Here is an 18,909-nt window from a genome sequence, read left to right as displayed (position 1 = left end):
TAAACAACCAAAGACCCACTGTACAGGAATCATGTAGATATAAAACATCATCATCATCATCAACAACAACAACAACAACAATGATGGTACAGTGGTGCCTCGCAAGACGAAATTAATCCGTTCTGCGAGTCTCTTCGTCTTGCGGTTTTTTCGTCTTGCAAAGCACGGCTATTAGCGGCTTAGCGGCTATTAGTGGCTTAGCGGCTTAGCGGCTATTAACGGCTTAGCGGCTTTAAGAAAAAGGAAACAAACTCGCAAGAACTCGCAAGACATTTTGTCTTGCAAAGCAAGCCCATAGGGAAATTCGTCTTGCGGAACGACTCAAAAAACGCAAAACCCTTTCGTCTAGCGAGTTTTTCATCTTGCGAGGCATTCGTCTTGCGGGGCACCACTGTATTGTAACAATCTCTATGTGTTGCCTTCCAGCTAGATCCATTATTTTCTGTGTGGATGCATGAACAAATGATTTATGAATTGCCCTGAGATCTATGGATAAATTCAATAAATAAATAATTTAATTAACTAATTATTATTAAAAATAATAATAGTTTGGAGTGCTCCAATATCTTTTCCCCCAGTGGGCTTAAACTGTGTTTTCCACGACTTTCCAATGTATATAACGGAAAACTGCACAGCTTTGGCCTTTAACTACCTGTGGCCTTTTAGAAGTGGGTGGGATGCAATTGCATTGCCAGACCCTCCAAGTGTCCCTATTTTCCAGAGACAGTCCTGGATTTACAGAAGCCCTCCCAGTTTCTGATTTCATCCCGGAACGTCCCGCTTTTCCTTAGGACATCCCTATTTTCATTGGAGAAATGTTGGAGCGTATGGTAGCATGACTCTACAGTGGACCCTCGAGTTATGTACCGTTCTGGATACGTAACTTTTGGTTTGCGAATGCGGCAAACCTGTTTGTTATGGATAAAAAAATCATTTTAAGTTAGAGCTTAACAATTATTTCACTATTAATATACTTCTTCTTAACTGTATTTCAGTGCAACAATTACTATGATAAAATACATATTTTGTTATGTGCAAATGGCTTTAGATACCTGTTAGGTCCATAAATTACCATATAGCATATATTCAACACAAAAAACAGCGACTTTTTGTTGTTGACAAAGGACAGCTGGACATATAAAGGGCCCCATTACCTTCAGTAGTTTAGGGCCTCATCAAACCTAAATCTGACCCTGGTGAGAAGTGGCGGGGAAGACTTTCAACAAGGTTAAAAGCCTCAGAAGTCACTGCTGGCTTGAGTACAGTCATCTGAAGCCTGCTTCTCTACCCATGACAAACCCAAATGGGGCTGACGAAGCGCAGAATCACTCATGCAGATATATCACTCGATATCTTATCACCTCATGACTTATCACTCAATGACTCACAGCTGAATGTGTGAATGACGGCTGTTTAAGAGGGCCCAGTGTGAGTTGAGCTTGGGCCACGCATGAAAACTCCATCTGGGATGCTTCAGTGAGAGAGTGCTGTACACTCACGTGTGAACAACCTGCCTTCATTGTGTGGGCTTTGGCCTTGAAATTGCCCCAGGTTGCAGGGGAAACTTCAGCAGAAAAAAGTGGGGCCAAGAAAGACCTTGTAAATTTAAAACTTCTAGCGTCAGCCTAGATGTAGGGCCTGGCAGGACACAAATCAGTGTGCCCCAGGCGGTGAGGGGGTTGGAATCTTACTTGGGGGGAGGTTGTGGGGGCCTGTACCAGCAAGGAGGCAAGAATCAGTCCAGAGATGGAAAGAAGACAAAGTCCCGACCAGAGAGGAATGGCAAATCAAGCTGATGGACTACGTTGAAATGACAAAACTTACTGGAAAGCTCAGGAACCAAGAAGACAAAAACTTCAAGAAAGAATTGGGGTGGGGGGTGGGTTATGACTTATTTAGGAGACCACTGTAAGCAGATGAGAACATTAGCAGGATTTTAATACACTTGTAATGTAACAATTACTAAGGATAATATGGACAGATACAAAATATGGATTATGAAATGCTTTTGAATTCTGGTGTTGGAGGAGACTCTTGAGAGTCCCATAGACTGCAAGAAGATCAAACCTATCCATTCTTAAGGAAATCAGCCCTGAGTGCTCCCTGGAAGGACAGATTACCTTTTTAAAAAAAACCAAACATGGAAACTCCTGGGCAGAGTTAGCTAGCGTTGCCATATTTCAGAAAGTTAAGTTGTTAAGCATTTCCCCCATACATCTGGTTTTTTCCTGACATTTGGCAACATCCCCCCATGCCATTTTTACACCCGAAAACCAGGACATGTCAGGCAAGCTTAGAGTTAGCTGGATGGGTGGATTTAGAAGGCTGATGGTGGCCCAGACTTAAAGGAGAAATATATTGTTCCATATTTCAAATAAATCTCTGAGCGGTACAAAAGATGCGTTAAAAAAACACACCAACCACAGACAAAGTGTGCTTTTGTTTCATTCCATTTGTGAGTCACTTCCCATAAAATACCTCAAAGGGATTTCGCAATGAAAACATTGCTAATGAAAGCAATTGCTGAATTTAATAGATAATAATAATAAAAAAACAGTTAAAACCATTAAAAACACTTTAAAAATGTAAAACCAATTAAAATCACTTCGCTACGTAAAAACAATTTCAAATCCAATACAGAATGGGATAAAGATCTCTACTTAAAGATGAAAAGAGCTATGTACCTGCCTGATTTGCAGAGGGAGGCAGTTTCCCCCCTTAAAAAAAAAAAAAACATTTTAAAAATATCCTTTTAAAACAGCTATACAAATAAAAGGAACTAACATATGGAGTCCATAACAACTACTAGCAAATCCAAACTACAGAAATTCAACCAGCCCTCCCAGGTATTCAAGTATGTAGTTAGAGGTAGCAGATGACTAGTTCTGTATTTTTTGGGGTAGAGCATTATTTACCCGTCAAATATATTGATTTACATTTTTTTTTTAAAAAAAACAGACTTGCCACGATTTTTTACAAAACTAGAGGCAGTTTTATAAACCCCCCACCATTTCCTGCCCCCGGGAGATCTTGCAAAAGACATGCACACATTTATATATACATGGACGTAAATAGCGAGGGCAACTTCAGTGTCAATGGACCATTTTCATTGTGTTATTTTTGTCACATTCCCCAAAGGACAAACATTTTCTGAGGCTTTATTAATATCCACAAATTCCCCCTGCTTTGCAATACAGCTGCTGCTGTCCAAGCAAAACGGGGAAAATAAAGCCAACATTCTGAGATCTCCTTTCGGGGCTTCGCCAGGGATTTTAATAGAAAACATGGCCTCCCCTTCTTCTTTTTTTAAATAGCTGGAGTTTGGAAGTTTCCTGAAATTAAACCATCGAGCAATGCCCCCTCCTCCATATTTGCTGTGTCCTGGCAGGCGTGTTTCAAGCAGTCTGCTGCACAAATCACAGTTCTGCACAAATTACCAGTTCTGCTCATTTTTCGCCCTGGCTTTTGACACCAGGTGTGTATATTAAGGGCTCACCCAGCACCCTTCCTTTTTTTTTCACTTCCTTCTTTGTTTGACCAGCTTTTAGCTAGGACTGTTCTGCTAGCTCTCAGCTAGCAGAAGCACTGGGATTATTCCCCCATATGGGGTAGATCCACATGTACATACTTGTAACTAAGTCTGCCTTTAGGAATCCAACTGTGAACTGATGTGAGTAAACTTCTTTTATTGACTTTGAATAAGATTGTGGCATCTTTATTATTTTGAAAGGGATTTAAGGGAACTTACCAGTAATGTACAATTCAATCTGAGACAGATTGAATTGTATAATAGTGAGAGGCTCACATGAGCCTGCAAACAGCTATCTGCTGTGCAAGTAAAAAAGGGACTGTAACTCTGCTACATCTTAAAAAGCAGAGACATCACCTTGCCGACAAAGGTCCATATCGTTAAAGCTATGGTTTTCCCAGTAGTGATGTATGGAAGTGAGAGCTGGACCATAAAGAAGGCTGATCGCCGAAGAATTGATGCTTTTGAATTATGGTGCTGGAGGAGACTCTTGAGAGTCCCATGGACTGCAAGAAGATCAAACCTCTCCATTCTGAAGGAAATCAGCCCTGAGTGCTCACTGGAAGGACAGATCCTGAAGCTGAGGCTCCAGTACTTTGGCCACCTCATGAGAAGAGAAGACTCCCTGGAAAAGACCCTGATGTTGGGAAAGATGGAGGGCACAAGGAGAAGGGGACGACAGAGGACGAGATGGTTGGACAGTGTTCTCGAAGCTACCAGCATGAGTTTGACCAAACTGCGGGAGGCAGTGGAAGACAAGAGTGCCTGGCGGGCTCTGCTCCATGGGGTCACGAAGAGTCGGACACGACTAAACAACAACAGCTCTGCTACATAAAGGAACTTGCTAAAGCAAGTTAGGAAGGATATTAATAAACAATATATCATCTCCTGCTACCCTGAACATTTCCACAATCCTAAACATGTTATGTCTTTCTTTTTTGAAGTTTCAAGACTTCATTGTCCAGGGAAATGGCAGGAAGTGTTTTTATTTACCTCCCCTGACAATGTTTGGCATAATGAAAGGCTTTGTTGGCACCCCAAGACTCTGATCAGTTTCTCGAACACCCTGGATTTCCTTCAAACCAAAGTTGCACTGAGTGACTCTTGGGTTATTATTAGGAATCCCGTTGTTTAGTCTTCTCAAACGCATTTTCTACCGTTTTTTCTTTGATGGGCATTAGATATGATGCATAGGCAACATGGTTTGAGCATATTGCACTGATTCTGGACTGAATCTACTGGCTGCCAGTTAGTCTCCATGCAAAGTGCTGGTTTTGACCTGTACAGCCTTAAACTGCTCAGGACCACAATACCTCAAGGATGCCCCCCCCCCCTATGAACTGACCCAGACCCTGAAATCACCATCCGATGCCCTGTTTTGTGTGCCTCCTCCACAAGAGGTCCGGAGGGTGGCAACATGAGAGCAGGCCTTTTCTGTGGTGGCTCCCTGCTTGTGGAATGCTCTCTCCAAAGAGGCCTGCCTGGTGCCTTCATTATACAGTCATATCTCGGGTTACAGATTCTTCGGGTTGTGCGATTTCGGGTTGCGCACCCAGGTTGCGCACCCGGAATTACCAGAATGGTTACTTCTAGGTTTTGGGGTTTGCGCATGTGCAGAAGCGCTAACTCATGCTTTGCGCATGCGCAGATGTCACTGGTCACTGGTTGCGAATGCTGTGGGTTGCGAATGTGCCTCCTGCATGGATCATGTCCGCAACCCAAGCGTCTACTGTACACCTTTAGGCACAAGGCAAAACAATTCCTCTTCAACCAGCTGTTTGTCTGATTATTACCTGATATGTTTTAGATGAGTTGTGGGAGGGGGTGGAGAGGAGGCGGGGTTATTGGTTTATTGCTGTTTTTATTATGATATATTATGGGTTTTTTTATCTTGTATTTTTATGTTGTGAACTGTACTGAGATCTATGGAAGATGGGATCAGGCCAAAGCTGCTTCCTGTTGTCCTGGATCTTCCAACACTCAGCTTCAATGGATGACCACACCAGTGTTCTACTATTAGGGAGAAAGGGAGAATCATAGAATCGTAGAATTGAAGAGATGGAAGGGACCCCGAGGGTCATCTAGTCCAACCCCCTGCAAGGCAGGAATCTCAGCTAAAGCATCCATAACAGATGGCTATCCAACCTCTGCTTAAAAACCTCCAAGGAAGGAGAGTCTGTCACTTCCTGACCGAGTTTGTTCCACTGTCAAACAGCTCTTTCTGCCTGAAAGCTCTTCCTGATGTTTAGTTGGAATCTCCTTTCGTGTAACTTGAAGCCATGGGTTCGAGTCCTACCTTCCAGAGCAGGAGAAACCAAGCTTGCACCTTCTTCCATGTGACAGCCAATAATAATAGTAATAATAATAATAATAATAATAATAATAATAATAATAATAATAATAATTTTTTCCCCAGCCACTCTGGGCGGCTTCCAACAAAACACTAAAATACAATAACCTATTAAACATTAAAAGCTTCCCTAAACAGGGCTGCTTTCAGATGTCTTCTAAAAGTTTAGTAGTTATTTTTCTCTTTAACATCTGGTGGGAGGGCATTCCACAGGGCGGGTGCCACTATCGAGAAGGCCCTCTGCCTGGTTCCCTGTAACTTGGCTTCTCGCAGTGAGGGAACTGCCAGAAGGTCCTCAGCGCTGGACCTCAGTCTCCAGGCAGAACGATGGAGGTGGAGACGCTCCTTCAGGTATACTGGACCGAGGCCATTTAGGGCTTTAAAGGTTAAGATATTTGAAGAGGGCTATCCTATCTCCTCCCAGTCTCCTCTTTTCCAAGCTAAACCTACTCAACTCCTTCAACCGTTCCTCATCAGGCTTGGTTTCCAGACCCTTGATCATCTTGGTCACCCTCCTCTGTACACCTTCCAGCTTGTCAATATCCTTCTTAAACTGGGGCACCCATAACTGGACATGGTATTCCTGGTGTGGTCTGACCAAGGTTCTGCAATGTCCTTTTTCATGTGAGGGCAAGCGGAGCTATATACAGTGCTTGTAAAGCAAAAGGCAGATTTGCACAGTATCCTGACATGCAGAACGTCCACTGTAATGCAGGGTGCACAATGGGTGGTTAATCCAGCAGATGGATAAAGAGGCTCTCCGCATGTTCCACGCCGCATTTTACACATGACACGGGAGGAGCACTTATTCCCATAGTCTACAGTGTGTAAAGTCCACATGTCAGAATGCTATGCAAACTGGCCCGGACTTTGCAGCTGCGTGCCAAACGCTGACTCATGCTGGCAGATGCTCAGCACCGGCTCACAGCTGGGAACCAAAACAGCCAAGACTTTTCATGGCTCTGAAATAGCCATGTGAGAATGCCTTTATTGATTTCTATGCGATTTATACAGGCGCAATATTGCAGCTGTTCCTCCCTGCTCTATACATGTGGGGGAAAAAACATCTTCAAGTCACTTCGTACCAAAGTCACGGCTTTCTGCTTCTGCAACCACAAAGCTCTCTCTCTCTTAATTAATTCTTAATTAAGTAATGAATTAATTAATCAATCTTCCACTCAGTGACAAAACAGGCTCTAAGTGGTTTACAAAATATAAAACCCTGTTACATGAAGATTAAGGTATAAACAGCCATAATGAAAACACCCAATAAAATCGTTCCCGTTGAAATGTTAAAATGTAAACACCCATAATTCAAATACAGCATTTCAAACAAGAGAGATTAAGGGAATGTCTATGTAAGCAGGTACTATGGAAACAAACCACGTATGTTTAGCAGTTTCAGTCCGTGCTAATAGGATAATGACATCTAGGTTATTTGCCCAGATCTGGCCAGCAAATGAGAGGTTTCTCCACCCCCAGTCTAGTACAGTGGTACCTCAGGTTAAGTACTTACTGTATTTTTCGCTCCATAAGACACACTTTTCCCCTCCTAAAAAGTAAGGGAAAATGTGTGTACAGTACGTCTTATGGAGTGAATGCAGGGGGGAGGCAGGCAGAGAAAGCCCCCAAGAGCCGCACACAAGCTCCGCGTGGCTCTTGCGGGCTTTTCCCCAGGAGGGAGAAGGGACTGCCTGGTCACGTCAGTCCCTTCTCCCTCCTCGTAGAAAAGCTGCTTTAGCCATCCGGGAGAGGCTCCGCGCAGCTAAAGCAGCCAGGACAGCGAGCCGGATCCATCCCGCTGGCTGTCTTGGCTTCTGCCATAGCCGCATGCGGCCTCTCCCAGCCGGAGAGGTTGCGCGCGGCTAAAGAGGAAGCCAGGACAGCGAGCGGGATCCTGCTGGCTTCGGTCTTTGGGGCTGGGGGGGGGGGGAACCCGGAGAAGCTCTGGGAGAAGCTTTGGGGCTGGGGGGGGGGATAATATTTTTTCCCTTGATTTCCCCCTCTAAAAACTCAGTCACCAAAATGACACATAAATGGCCACCATGATTCGAACTGAGCTCTCCCTGGTCCTAGCCTAGCACTCTTAGTAACTCCTCTGTGCTAGCTCTGTATTGCTTCCGCATGTTAGCCGAATGTCAGAAGCATCAGCTCCTGTAAAATGTGAAACTCTGGAACGCTCAAGATGCGTAACTCTGAGCTAGTAGTAGTAGTAGTAGTAGTAGTAGTAGTAGTAGTAGTAATAATAATAATAATAATAATAATAATAATAATAATAATGACAGATAGAGGATAGATATGATGATGATGATGATGATGATGATGATGATGATGATAATAATAATAATAATAATAATAATAATAATAATAATACAAGCCTATTCAAACTGGGCCAAGAAGGATCTCCAGCTGCCCCCTAAAATTCTGTTTGGAGGCAAGATCTGACAGTTGTGATGTATGACTCATTCGCCCCAAGGGAGAGGGAAAGGATGAATTTGACAGAGAACACAAGTGCGTTTTAGATCTTCAAATGCTTGAAGTGTACAAATGGAAATTGATTCAGGAACAACAAAAAGCAACCACCACCCTCCCAGCCTACAGCTGTTTGTGACCTATGGGGTAGGTTGGTGGTCTCTGAATTTCAAACTGAATCGATTTGCTCTCTTGTGGAAGAAAGTGATATCTGCTTGGGGAAAGAGAGGATTGTCGCTGTTGCTATTACACTAATATCCCTCCTTTTCCTCCAAGGAACTCGAGGTGACATGTGAGTGGTTCTCTCCCTCCTCAGTTAATCCTAACAACAACCCTGTGAGGTGGGCTAGACTGGGAGGCAATGATGGGACTGAGGTGAGCTTCATGACTGAGTCGGGATTTGAACTCAAGTCCTGGTCCAACAACTCTCATCACTGCTCCACCCTGGCTCTATATAATTTTCCAAATCCAGGGTGGGATCGTGCTAACTCCTCCTAGTGCAATGGGGCTTTCTCCCCCTCTTCACCCACTGCACGTCCCTGAGCCCCCAAAATTGGCCCAGACCCCCCCCAAACAGCACATGGGGCTTGTTCCATCCAGCAAGATGAAAAACTGGTACAGTCATACCTCGGGTTGCGAACGTGATCTGTGCAGGAGGCACGTTCGCAACCCGCAGTGTTCACAACCCACAGCGCTGCGTCTGCGCATGCATGTGACGTGATCCTGCACTTCTGTGCATGTGCAAAGTGCAATTTAGTGTTTCTGCGCATGTGCGAGCACCGAAATCCGGAAGTAACCCGTTCCTGTACTTCCGGGTTTGGCACAGTCTGTAACCCAAAAATGCGCAACCCGCCGCATTCGCAACCTGAGGTATGACTGTACTGATTTGATGGTTGCCATAGTGCAATGTTGATTTGCCCCCTCTAAATTATTTTATTCCTTTTAAAGAAAGGTGAGCAGGACTCACACACCCGATTGTCTATTGAGGAGGCCGTTTCAGATCTCAGCACTTATTTATTTACATTTTTATTCCACCCTTTCCCCAAGGTGGCCCTCACCATGGGCGGGGGAAACTGTGGCCCCTCAGAGCTCGTTGGACTTCCTCTCCCATCACTCCCAGCCAAGATCGCCAGCGCTCACCGATGATGGGAGTTGTAGTCTGATGACCTCTGAAGGGTCTCAGGTTCCCCATCCCTGCTCTCCCACTTCTCCCTCCACAGATTTCATCTTCAAAAAATTTGAATTATTTTAAAAATTCCACCTCCCTCAAAACAAAACCAAAAAAACCCCCAAACTGTGCATTTTTTATGTACACTTCCCCCAATTTTTTGGCCAGAGAGCTTGTACTGCAAAATTTGGGGAAGTGCAAATTTGAAGAATGCCGGTGTCTATGGTTTGCATCTTGTTAATTTTGTGTGAATTAGGTAATTCTGTCTTTAAATGCTAACTGAACTGCATTTATCCCCCGTTCCTTCACAGGCCTAGTTCTCAGCGAGACGACACACCTGTGCCTGGGCTGTCTCACTGCAAGTGGAAACTCAGGTGGCTAAATTCTCCTCCTTAGCAATAAATAAACAAACAAATCTCTGCATGTAGAAATCTAGCACACCAGGGGTTTCTGTCTTGAAGAAACATCTAGTATGCATCCTAATTCAGACGATGGCTTGGTGTTCATACAAAAGGGTAACCAGTCTTATTGGGAGGGGATTGGCGTGTTTGTGTGTCACACTGCTCCTGATCCAGTAAACAGATGCGTGGGCCTGTAGCCCAATCAGAACACTCGCTAGGCTAGGCAGAGGAGGAGCTTCTATCTCCCTGGCAACCATCCTCCACAGCTTGGTCCTGTGACCTCACACTTTCGACACCGCGACTCTGCTGGGGAGTTCTCATCCAATACAGAGATCCCCATTTATTTATATTTTTTGCAAGAGATGGAAACTCCAGAGGTGAATTACCTGGGTGGGGGTGGGGATGATGGGACTGGAGAATGAGTACATTTCCAATAACCACAACATGCCATTAGAACAAAAGGAAAGTAGAATTTGTATTCGAGCCAACCATCAGAACGTGACAATGAACAGAGGCGATAGACTCAGAACAGTTCCACCTCAGGTGTGGAGTTCTAGCTCTCCCCACCCTCAAAATAACCCAATCTCTGTGCAGGTACAGAAATGAGGACACAGAAGGTGAGTAGCTGTGATCTGCTCCTTTGTCGCTTCGTACGCAGAACATCTTTGCAAACGGAGGATACAAAATGAAGGAAACCACCCACGCCCCCCAAAAATCTGAAGCCACCCAAAATCTGAATCGGTACTGTCCTGAATTCTGCCACCCAACTTTACCTTCTCATCCCATGTCACGTAGAAGCAGTACTTTTCTTTTTAGGAAATCATAAAAGTGCCGGTAATCAACATGAAGTTGCTACAGTAAGGGCCACATTTTTAACATGGGGGAGGGGAGAGAAAGGTACCGGTACTGTGTGCCCTTGAGTACCCCCAGGGGAAAAACCCCCACTGTGATATAAGTCTCTGCTCAAGGCAGGAGAAACAAGTGGGCTCTTACCTGCATAGTGGTCAAACACTGTAGGAACGTATTCTTCCGGAAAAGCATCGTTGGCGTAGCTCATCAGCAGGCAGGTCTTGCCCACGGCTCCATCCCCGACGACCACACATTTAAGCATCTTCTTCACGCTGCCGTCAAGGTGTTCTCCCTCTTTGCTGCTCATCCTGTCTCTTTGTTTTTATCTACCTGCCCGCTTCCCCCAGAATTTCAGGCATACATGGAAGCAGTGAGGTCCCTGCTTCCAAAAAGCCTTCTTTCCTGAGTTAGTTTCTGTAGTCTTTTCTCTCCCCCCCCCCCCGCCTTTTGTTTTCTTTTCAAAGTAGTGGGCCTTCACGAAATCATAACGCCGAATCCCAAGCTTGTCCCAGCCCGAACTTTCTCAAGCCGAGAAGAAAGCCACGCGGGGAAGAATAAATAAGACAATAATAGGGGCACGAGCGTGTTGTGAGCCCGAGTCAGGAAACCTTCATCTTGGATGCAGAAAGACTTTGGTTAAAAATAGACGCCGTCTGAGGAACAGAGTGCCTCCTTCTCTTCGTTGCTCCGGCCTGAAAAATCTGGGATTTGTGCTAAGCCCACCCCACTGGCCATCGCATTCCCAAGCGGAGAAGGGAAGCTGGAGGGGTTTAATGGACGGTTTTCATTTCCACGCAACCCCTTTATTTCCCCCAGCTTGCTGTATGTCAGGAAATCATGGGTTTCCTGCCGAATTCCATATTAGGATGAGTGGGGCTCGTGAAGGGCTGCGAACAATAGGAGCTCTGTGTGTGTTTGTACTTTGCAGGAACTCTGCCAGGATGTGGAGGAAGAAAAGCGCTAGAGGTCTCAGCGCAGGATGAGGTTCGGAGGCCTCCTGCTCTGGGGAGACTGGCCTGAACGCTGCCACGACCCCAGAGGCACTGGGGAGCGACATCATAAAAAGGCAGTTCTGTAACTCAGGGGGCAGGGGGCTTTCGGCTCTGTGCCCCCTTGCAAGGAGTCGCCAGCAGCAGCAGCAGGCAAATATAAAAGGATCATCTGCGATAGAGATCTGCATACAGATGATGCCAAAGGAGTTAGCCTTGGGCTGACCCCTCCATGCGAGGCACAACTGATAGCATCTGGGACAAGTTAAGAAAGGTCATGGTCCTTTAAGGGCACCACTTCTGGCATTTCAAATCAGATAGACTGCTTCTGTTTAGACGCAGGAGTGAAGTATCAGTTGCCCAACCAGAATCTGCTGGCTAGAGAGGACCCAACTGAGTTTTCTCCTTCTCCCTAATAGGCATTATTATTGGCCGAATGTGCTCTGCTGTGTTAGGCTGCAGGTGCAGAGGCTGGCAGAAACTGCCACGGTGCCCTCACCAGCCTCTGAAGAAGCTGGTATTCGCTTGTTGCTGACCATCTCGAAACCGTGGTGTGGTGGCTGAAGCAGTGGGAAATTGGGGTTCAAATCCCCACTGATCCACGAAGGCCATTGGATAGCTTTAGGCCTGTCACTGTCTCTCAGCCCTAACCTACATCACAGGGTTGTGGTGAGGATAAAATGCGAATAATAATAATAATAATAATAATAATAATAATAATTCCATAGGCAGGGAAACAAAACACAACCGTCAATAATACAGTGGTACCTCTGGATGCGAACGGGATCTGTTCCGGAGCCCCGTTCGCATCCTGAGTAGAACGCAACCTGCATCTGTGGGTGTGCAGGTCGCAATTCGCTGCCTCTGCGCATGAACGTGACGTCATTTTGAGTGTTTGCGCATGCGCAAGCGGTGCAACCCGGAATGGTTTACTTCCAGGTTTCGGTGGTTGCGCATGCACAGAAGCGCCGAATTGCAACCCGTGCGTGCACAGATGCACCGCTGTGGGTTGCGAATGTGCATCCTGCACAGATCACGTTCACAACCCGAGTGTCCACTGTACATTCATTTGTAAAAAAGGAATATACAACGGGATAGACAGGAAGTCCAAAGTGTTGGTACATATATGATTTGGGAATAGTTTTTTGTCCGTGTTTTTTCTTCTTTAGGTATATAAACTTTGTATACATGCTGAAAATTATATTATAATAAGCCTTGCTATGTAATATGGTAATGTTTACCGATGTAACATAAGAACGTTAATAAATAAATAAAACTTTTTAAAAAATAAAACTCAAGAGAAGTGAAGGGGGTCAGTCAATTAGGGGTTTTTGGAATGTAGGGTGAGGAATTGAATTTCTTGAGCCCCAAATGGCATTCTATGCTATGGCATTCAGAGTGGAAGAATTGGCTGGCTAGATGGAGCACTCTTGTTAGAGAATGAAGATATACCGGCACATTTCTTTTGCAGCTAGCACTTGTTATAAACCAGGTGCAGGGAGCCTGGAGAAGGCATCTGTGCGTTGCTAGACTCCAACTCCCATCATCCTCTGCTCTTGCCAAACCGGCTGGGGCTGTTGGGAATTGGAGTCCAGCTTTATCCAGAGGACCACCCCCCCCTTGCCCGTTCCACACCCCTATTATAAATAGTGAAATGGGCCTAAAAGGGATGGGTGCCAAAGACACAAGTCCCATTAATAAAATTGTGTGCGTGCGCTTGAATGTTTGACCTGCGCTAACAATGTTGCTATTCTTATTGCTATCGAGGCAGAAAGAAAATAGCCTCAACAAACGTTCTTAAAATACGCTGCTTTCTTCTGCAGTTTAATCTTGGTTATATCCAGGCTTGAGCCTTTGAGCTTTGCTGCTAATCTGTCCACCCACCCACAAAGAAATCTCTGTGCTTTCCTCTTCTGCTGGAAGAGGAAAGCACAGTCCTTCATCAAGTCTTAAAGTCAAAAGTGACCGGATTGTGCTGTAGCACCAGCCCCCCAGTGGGTGAGATCTGCACCCCCAATAGCAGTCTCTTTCCCTCCTTCCACACTTTAAAGGAGGACCAGAATATTGTTTTTCAAAGGGCACAGCTGCACCAAAGCCTTCCTTTTGCAGGGGAACTGCCAGTGGCGTAGCGTGGGGGTGCAGGGGGGGCCGGCCGCACCGGGCGCAACACCTGGGGGTTAGGGTTAGGGGGCGCAAATCCACGGGTTAGGGGGCGCAAATTACTTGCCTTGCCCCGGGTGCTGACAACCCACGCTACGCCACTGGGAACTGCATCTCTCATAGCAATCTTGGATTAAAGTATCGTGCACACCCCAAAACTACAGTTCCCAGGATTCTTTTTTGGGGGGTGGGGGGTAGCCACATGGCAATTAAACCATTTGCAGTTGAGCTGTTCCCCAATCTTGAACACTTTTAGTCTTTTCAATTCAGGTGATCCTTTTCCAGTCTAGGCTCCACCACTGATGTGCAGCTGATCTCTTAGCGGTGATAAGATCTGTGCTGGTTTAGGGGCTGATGGGAACTGTAGTTCCAAACATCTGGAGGATGTCAGGTTGGCAAAGGCGGTATATGGGACATTTATGCAAGTAGACCTTCTGCATCCCTGTTGAAGCATGGTGGAGAACGGCGTGCATCCTAAAACACCTTCATCAGTCAGCAGTGCATGAGACCCTTAATTTCAGGGTTGTGGGTTCTTGCACCACGTTGGGCAAAAGATTCCTGCGCTGCAGGGGGTTGGAGTAGATTACCCTCATGGTCCCTTCCATGTATAGTGTCCCCGTATAGTGTCAACACAAGGGGGCTTGTGAAGAAGGCGCAGCAGAGACTGTACTTTTTGAGAATACTAAGGAAAAACCATCTTCTGCAGAAACTGCTGCTTGCCTTCTATCACTGTGCCATTGAGAGCGTGCTCACTTATGGCTTATGTGTGTGGTACGGTAGCTGTACTACCCAGGACAGGATGGGGTTGTGCAGGGTTGTTAAGGCAGCAGAGAGCATTGTTGGCTGCCCACTCTCCACCTTAGAGCAGATTTATGCCACAAGGTGCCATAGGAAGGCACTGGACATAGTAAAAGATCCATCGCATCCTGGTCACTGTCTCTTCGAGCTTTTGCCGTCGCGACGGAGATACAGGACGATGAAGACAAGAACGAGCCGTCTTAAGAACAGCTTCTTCTCCAGAGCGATCTCGGCCCTGAATGGGAAGCCCGGACTTTGAAAGTCATCTAATCTCCCTTGCTGTATTATACTGTATTGTTTAATTAGTGTTTTTATGGAGCAGTCAAGTAATTTCGTTGTCCCCGAAGGGGGCAATGACAATAAAGATATTATTATTATTATTATTATTATTATTATTATTATTATTATTATTAATGTTCTATGATTCTATGAATGCTTTGGTCATTATCTGAATGCATGTAAAATAACAACAACAACAACATATTACTTATACACTGCCTATCTCGCCGGGCCTCCCCAGCCACTCTGGGTGGCTCCCAACAGAATATTAAAAATAGAATCAAACATTAAAAACTTCCCTAAACAGGGTTGTCTTCAGATGTCTTCTAAAAGTCAGATAGTTGTTTATTGCCTTGACATCTGATGGGAGGGCGTTCCACAGGGCAGGTGCCACTAGAAGGCCTTCTGCCTGGTTCCCTGCAACCTCACTTCTTGCAGTGAGGGAACTGCCAGAAGGCACTCGGAGCTGGCCTCAGTGTTTGGGCTGGACGATGGGGATGGAGACACTCCTTCAGGTCGGAGGCCATTTAGGGCTTTAGAGGTCAGCACCAACACTTTGAATTGTGCTGGGAAACATACTAGGAGCTGATGTAGGTCTTTCAGAACCAGCGTTATATGATCTTGGCAGCTACTCCCAGTCACCAGTCTAGGTAAGGGTAAAGGTAAAGGGACCCCTGACAGTTAAGTCAGTGGACCGGCCCCCTGCTGAAAAGGTTTGCTGACCCCTGGTTTAAAACAAACACAAGGAATTAAAGAAAACATACTGGGAGCCAAAGTAGGACTTTCAAGACTGGTGTTATGTGGTCTCAGTGGCCGCTCCCAGTCACCAGTCTAGCTGCTGCATTCTGGATTAGTTGTAGTTTCTGAGTCACCTTCAAACGTAGCCCCACGTAGAGCGTATTGCAGTAGTCCAAGCGAGAGATAACTAGAGCATGCACCACTCTGGCGAGACAGTCTGCAGGCAGGTAGGGTCTCAGCCTGCGTACCAGATGGAGGTGGTAGACAGCTGCCCTGGATACAGAATTGACCTGCGCCTCCATGGACAGCTGTGAGTCCAAAATGACTCCCAGGCTGTGGACCTTCACCACCTTCACTGGTTCTGATTTGAAAAAGAGTTAGAGAGCTGGGTATCATTCGCATACTGATGAACACCCAGCCCAAACCCCCTGATAATCTCTCCCAGCGGCTTCATGTAGATGTTGAAAAGCATGGGGTAGAGGACGGAACCCTGAGGCACCCCACAAGTGAGGGCCCAGGGGTCTGAACACTCATCCCCCAACACCACTTTCTGAACACAGCCCAGGAGGAAGGAGCGGAACCACTGTATAAGAGTGCCCCCTTGCATCTTGCATTTCAACTGGAGTTATTCCACTTTGTGAAGTTTTTCTACTTCAAACTATCCCTCCCAAACTGTATCTGCAGTGCGTTGTTCCGTCCTGACTCCTGAACTCGGTTCCTCCATCTCCAAAATTGTGGGGAAAACATTGCACTGTGGTGAAACATTCTGATGACTTATTTTCTCAAGGCTCCCGTCATCATTTTTACAAGGGAATGGGAGAGAGAGAGGGAAATAAACCTCTCTTAAAACTCCATCCACTGGCAAACAATGCTCCTTAGTCATCAAGAATCTCTGTGTCACCAGGATCAATGTGCCTGTTCTTGGGTAATCTGCCTACGCGTGATCTGAGGAACATTCTTCAAACAAGCCAGAATCCTTCCACTGTAGGCCAGAGAAGGCTTTTGTCACAACACAACTGGGGTCTCTCAAAGGAAGGTTAATCCCCAATCCGTCAGGACCCCAGAGTCCAGGAGACAGCGGTAAGGGTGGCGGAGAAATTCGATTCCGCCTGCATCGCATGACAAATCCACCTAATTCGCTGCTTCCTCAATAATACGCAAACCGAAACACAGCCACCCTTCAATGTTCACACTTGCAGTGCCGTAATCTGTACAAAACCCTATATGCTGAGGGCAAAATGTGCATATAAATGAGCAAAAATCATACAAAAACTGCATTATGTTCAGGGAAACGGCTTTGCCCAAAGGGGTGTGTTAGGCGATATTGCAAAAATGTCTAGAGTGGGACGGATTTGCATTGAAATGTTGATTAATTTTCATGAGGACCTAGTAATTCTGAAGTGGAAATGTGGAGAACTGTACTGAAGGTTTTTTTTGTTTTGGTTTTTTTAAAGAGAAATTGAGAGAAGCTGACGTTGACAGCTTTGCCCATGACAAGTAAGCAGGAGATAGAGTTGGAGGCTACAGGACTACCAAGTAAGAAGTGGGTCACAGTTCCTGGCTCCAATGTTGGTGATCTGAGACTGGCTAGCAGGAACCCACTGAAACAATTCTCAAGGCCTGTAGAAGGGGAGCCAGGACCCTCACAGTCACCTTCTCCTCGGCCCAAGGAGTTGATCGCCTCCCACAGCACCTTGCCAGTCCAGCAGAGCAGGGAGCACATCAGCTGGGAAGCCATAAGACATAGGAGATGTGTCTTTAAGTCTAGGAGTGATGGACTGGAAGCATTGACTGAAAAGGGCTTTGTTCACTTCTAACCCTTGTCAGAGTAAGTTGCCACCCAGACTGCCTTGATCTGTTGCCTCTTCAGCAAGACCAGGGGTGCATTCAGAGACAAACCTTTTTGCATGCTTTCCCCCGTTTCTACCATGCATGATTTTCCATTTCAACGTCCTGCAAAAAAGAAAAAAATTACGATTCAGGCAATTACACTTTCCCCTATAATATATTGCCCCTTATATTTTCTTTAAACTTAAGAGTCCCAAATGCTTATGTCAGAACGTAAGGAGAGCACTCCTGGATCAGACCAAAGGCCCAATCCAGTCCACCATCCTCTTCTCACTGTTGTCTACCATACAGACGGCATTTATAAGTGGTCCACGGTTCACAAACGCCCTCTGCAACTCCTCAAAAGATTCCATCAATGATGCCTCGGAAAATTTTTACACATCACTTGGGAAGAAAGGCGAACTAATGCCAGTGTAATGGAAGAAGCAAAGATCACCAGTGCTGAAGCAATGATTCTTCAACGTCAACTTCATTGGGCTAGTCATGTTGTGCGGATGCCTGATTATCGTCTTCCAAAGCACCTACTCTATTCCAAACTTTAAAATGGAAAGCGTAATGCTGGTGGTCAACAAGAGAGGTTCAAAGACTCTCAAGACAAAATTTTTAAAATGTAGTATAAAAAGGGGTGAGCTCCCATTGCTCGGTCCCAGCTCTTGCCAACCTAGCAGTTCGAAAGAACGTCAAAGTGCAAGTAGATAAATAGGTATCACTCCGGTGGGAAGGTAAACGGCGTTTCTGTGCGCTGCTCTGGTTTGCCAGAAGTGGCTTAGTCATGCTGGCCACATGACTCGGAAGCTGTACGCTGGCTCCCTCGGCCAATAAACACCAACAATTGGGAAACACTTGCCTGCAAGCGCTCCAATTGGAGAACAGCCTTTACCAAAGGTGTCATGGACTTTGAAGACTCTCGAACTCAGGATGAAAGGAAGAAACGTGCTAAGAGGAACGCACATTGGCAAACCCTCATTGTGATCAACTCCCACCTGGAAACCTACGTCCCCACTGTAGAAGAACATGTAGATCCAGAATTTGCCTCCACAGTCACTTATGGACTCACTGTTAAGACCACGTTTATGGAAGACAATCTTACTCGGCTATGAGTGATCATCAAAGAAGACCATACAGATGTCTACAGGATGTATGCAAGCAAGACCTGAGCACATCTAATGCTAGCCTCACCTTTGAAGAAGGGCCAGAGCTCAGTGGCGGGAGACATGGCTGGGTGTTCTGTTATCCCTGGCAAAGGTGTAATGGAGGTGGGGAAACTGCTGAAACTCTCTTGTCTTCACAGCATTTAAAGAGACAGGGATCCCATTCTCTGCAGCTGA

At 45.8% G+C, this 18,909-nt stretch overlaps 1 protein-coding gene across 1 annotated transcript in view; it reads right to left on the bottom strand.

The window, feature by feature from the left end:
• The window catches only part of RHOJ (ras homolog family member J), a 61,405-nt gene extending 49,764 nt beyond the window's left edge, over nt 1–11,641 (bottom strand). Inside the window, exon 1 of the mRNA XM_083520364.1 lies at nt 10,914–11,641. Within this exon, the coding sequence (XP_083376490.1) occupies nt 10,914–11,076 (163 nt within the window). The 5' untranslated portion in view covers nt 11,077–11,641. The remainder of the gene's footprint in view (nt 1–10,913) is intronic.
• Between the last annotated feature and the right edge of the window lie 7,268 nt (nt 11,642–18,909).

Source organism: Podarcis liolepis, assembly GCF_965112155.1.
Source record: "Podarcis liolepis genome assembly, chromosome: 1".
NCBI classification, from domain to species: Eukaryota; Metazoa; Chordata; class Lepidosauria; order Squamata; family Lacertidae; genus Podarcis; species Podarcis liolepis.
Note: the sequence above shows the minus strand (reverse complement) of the source record. Positions and strands in the feature narration are given on the sequence as shown.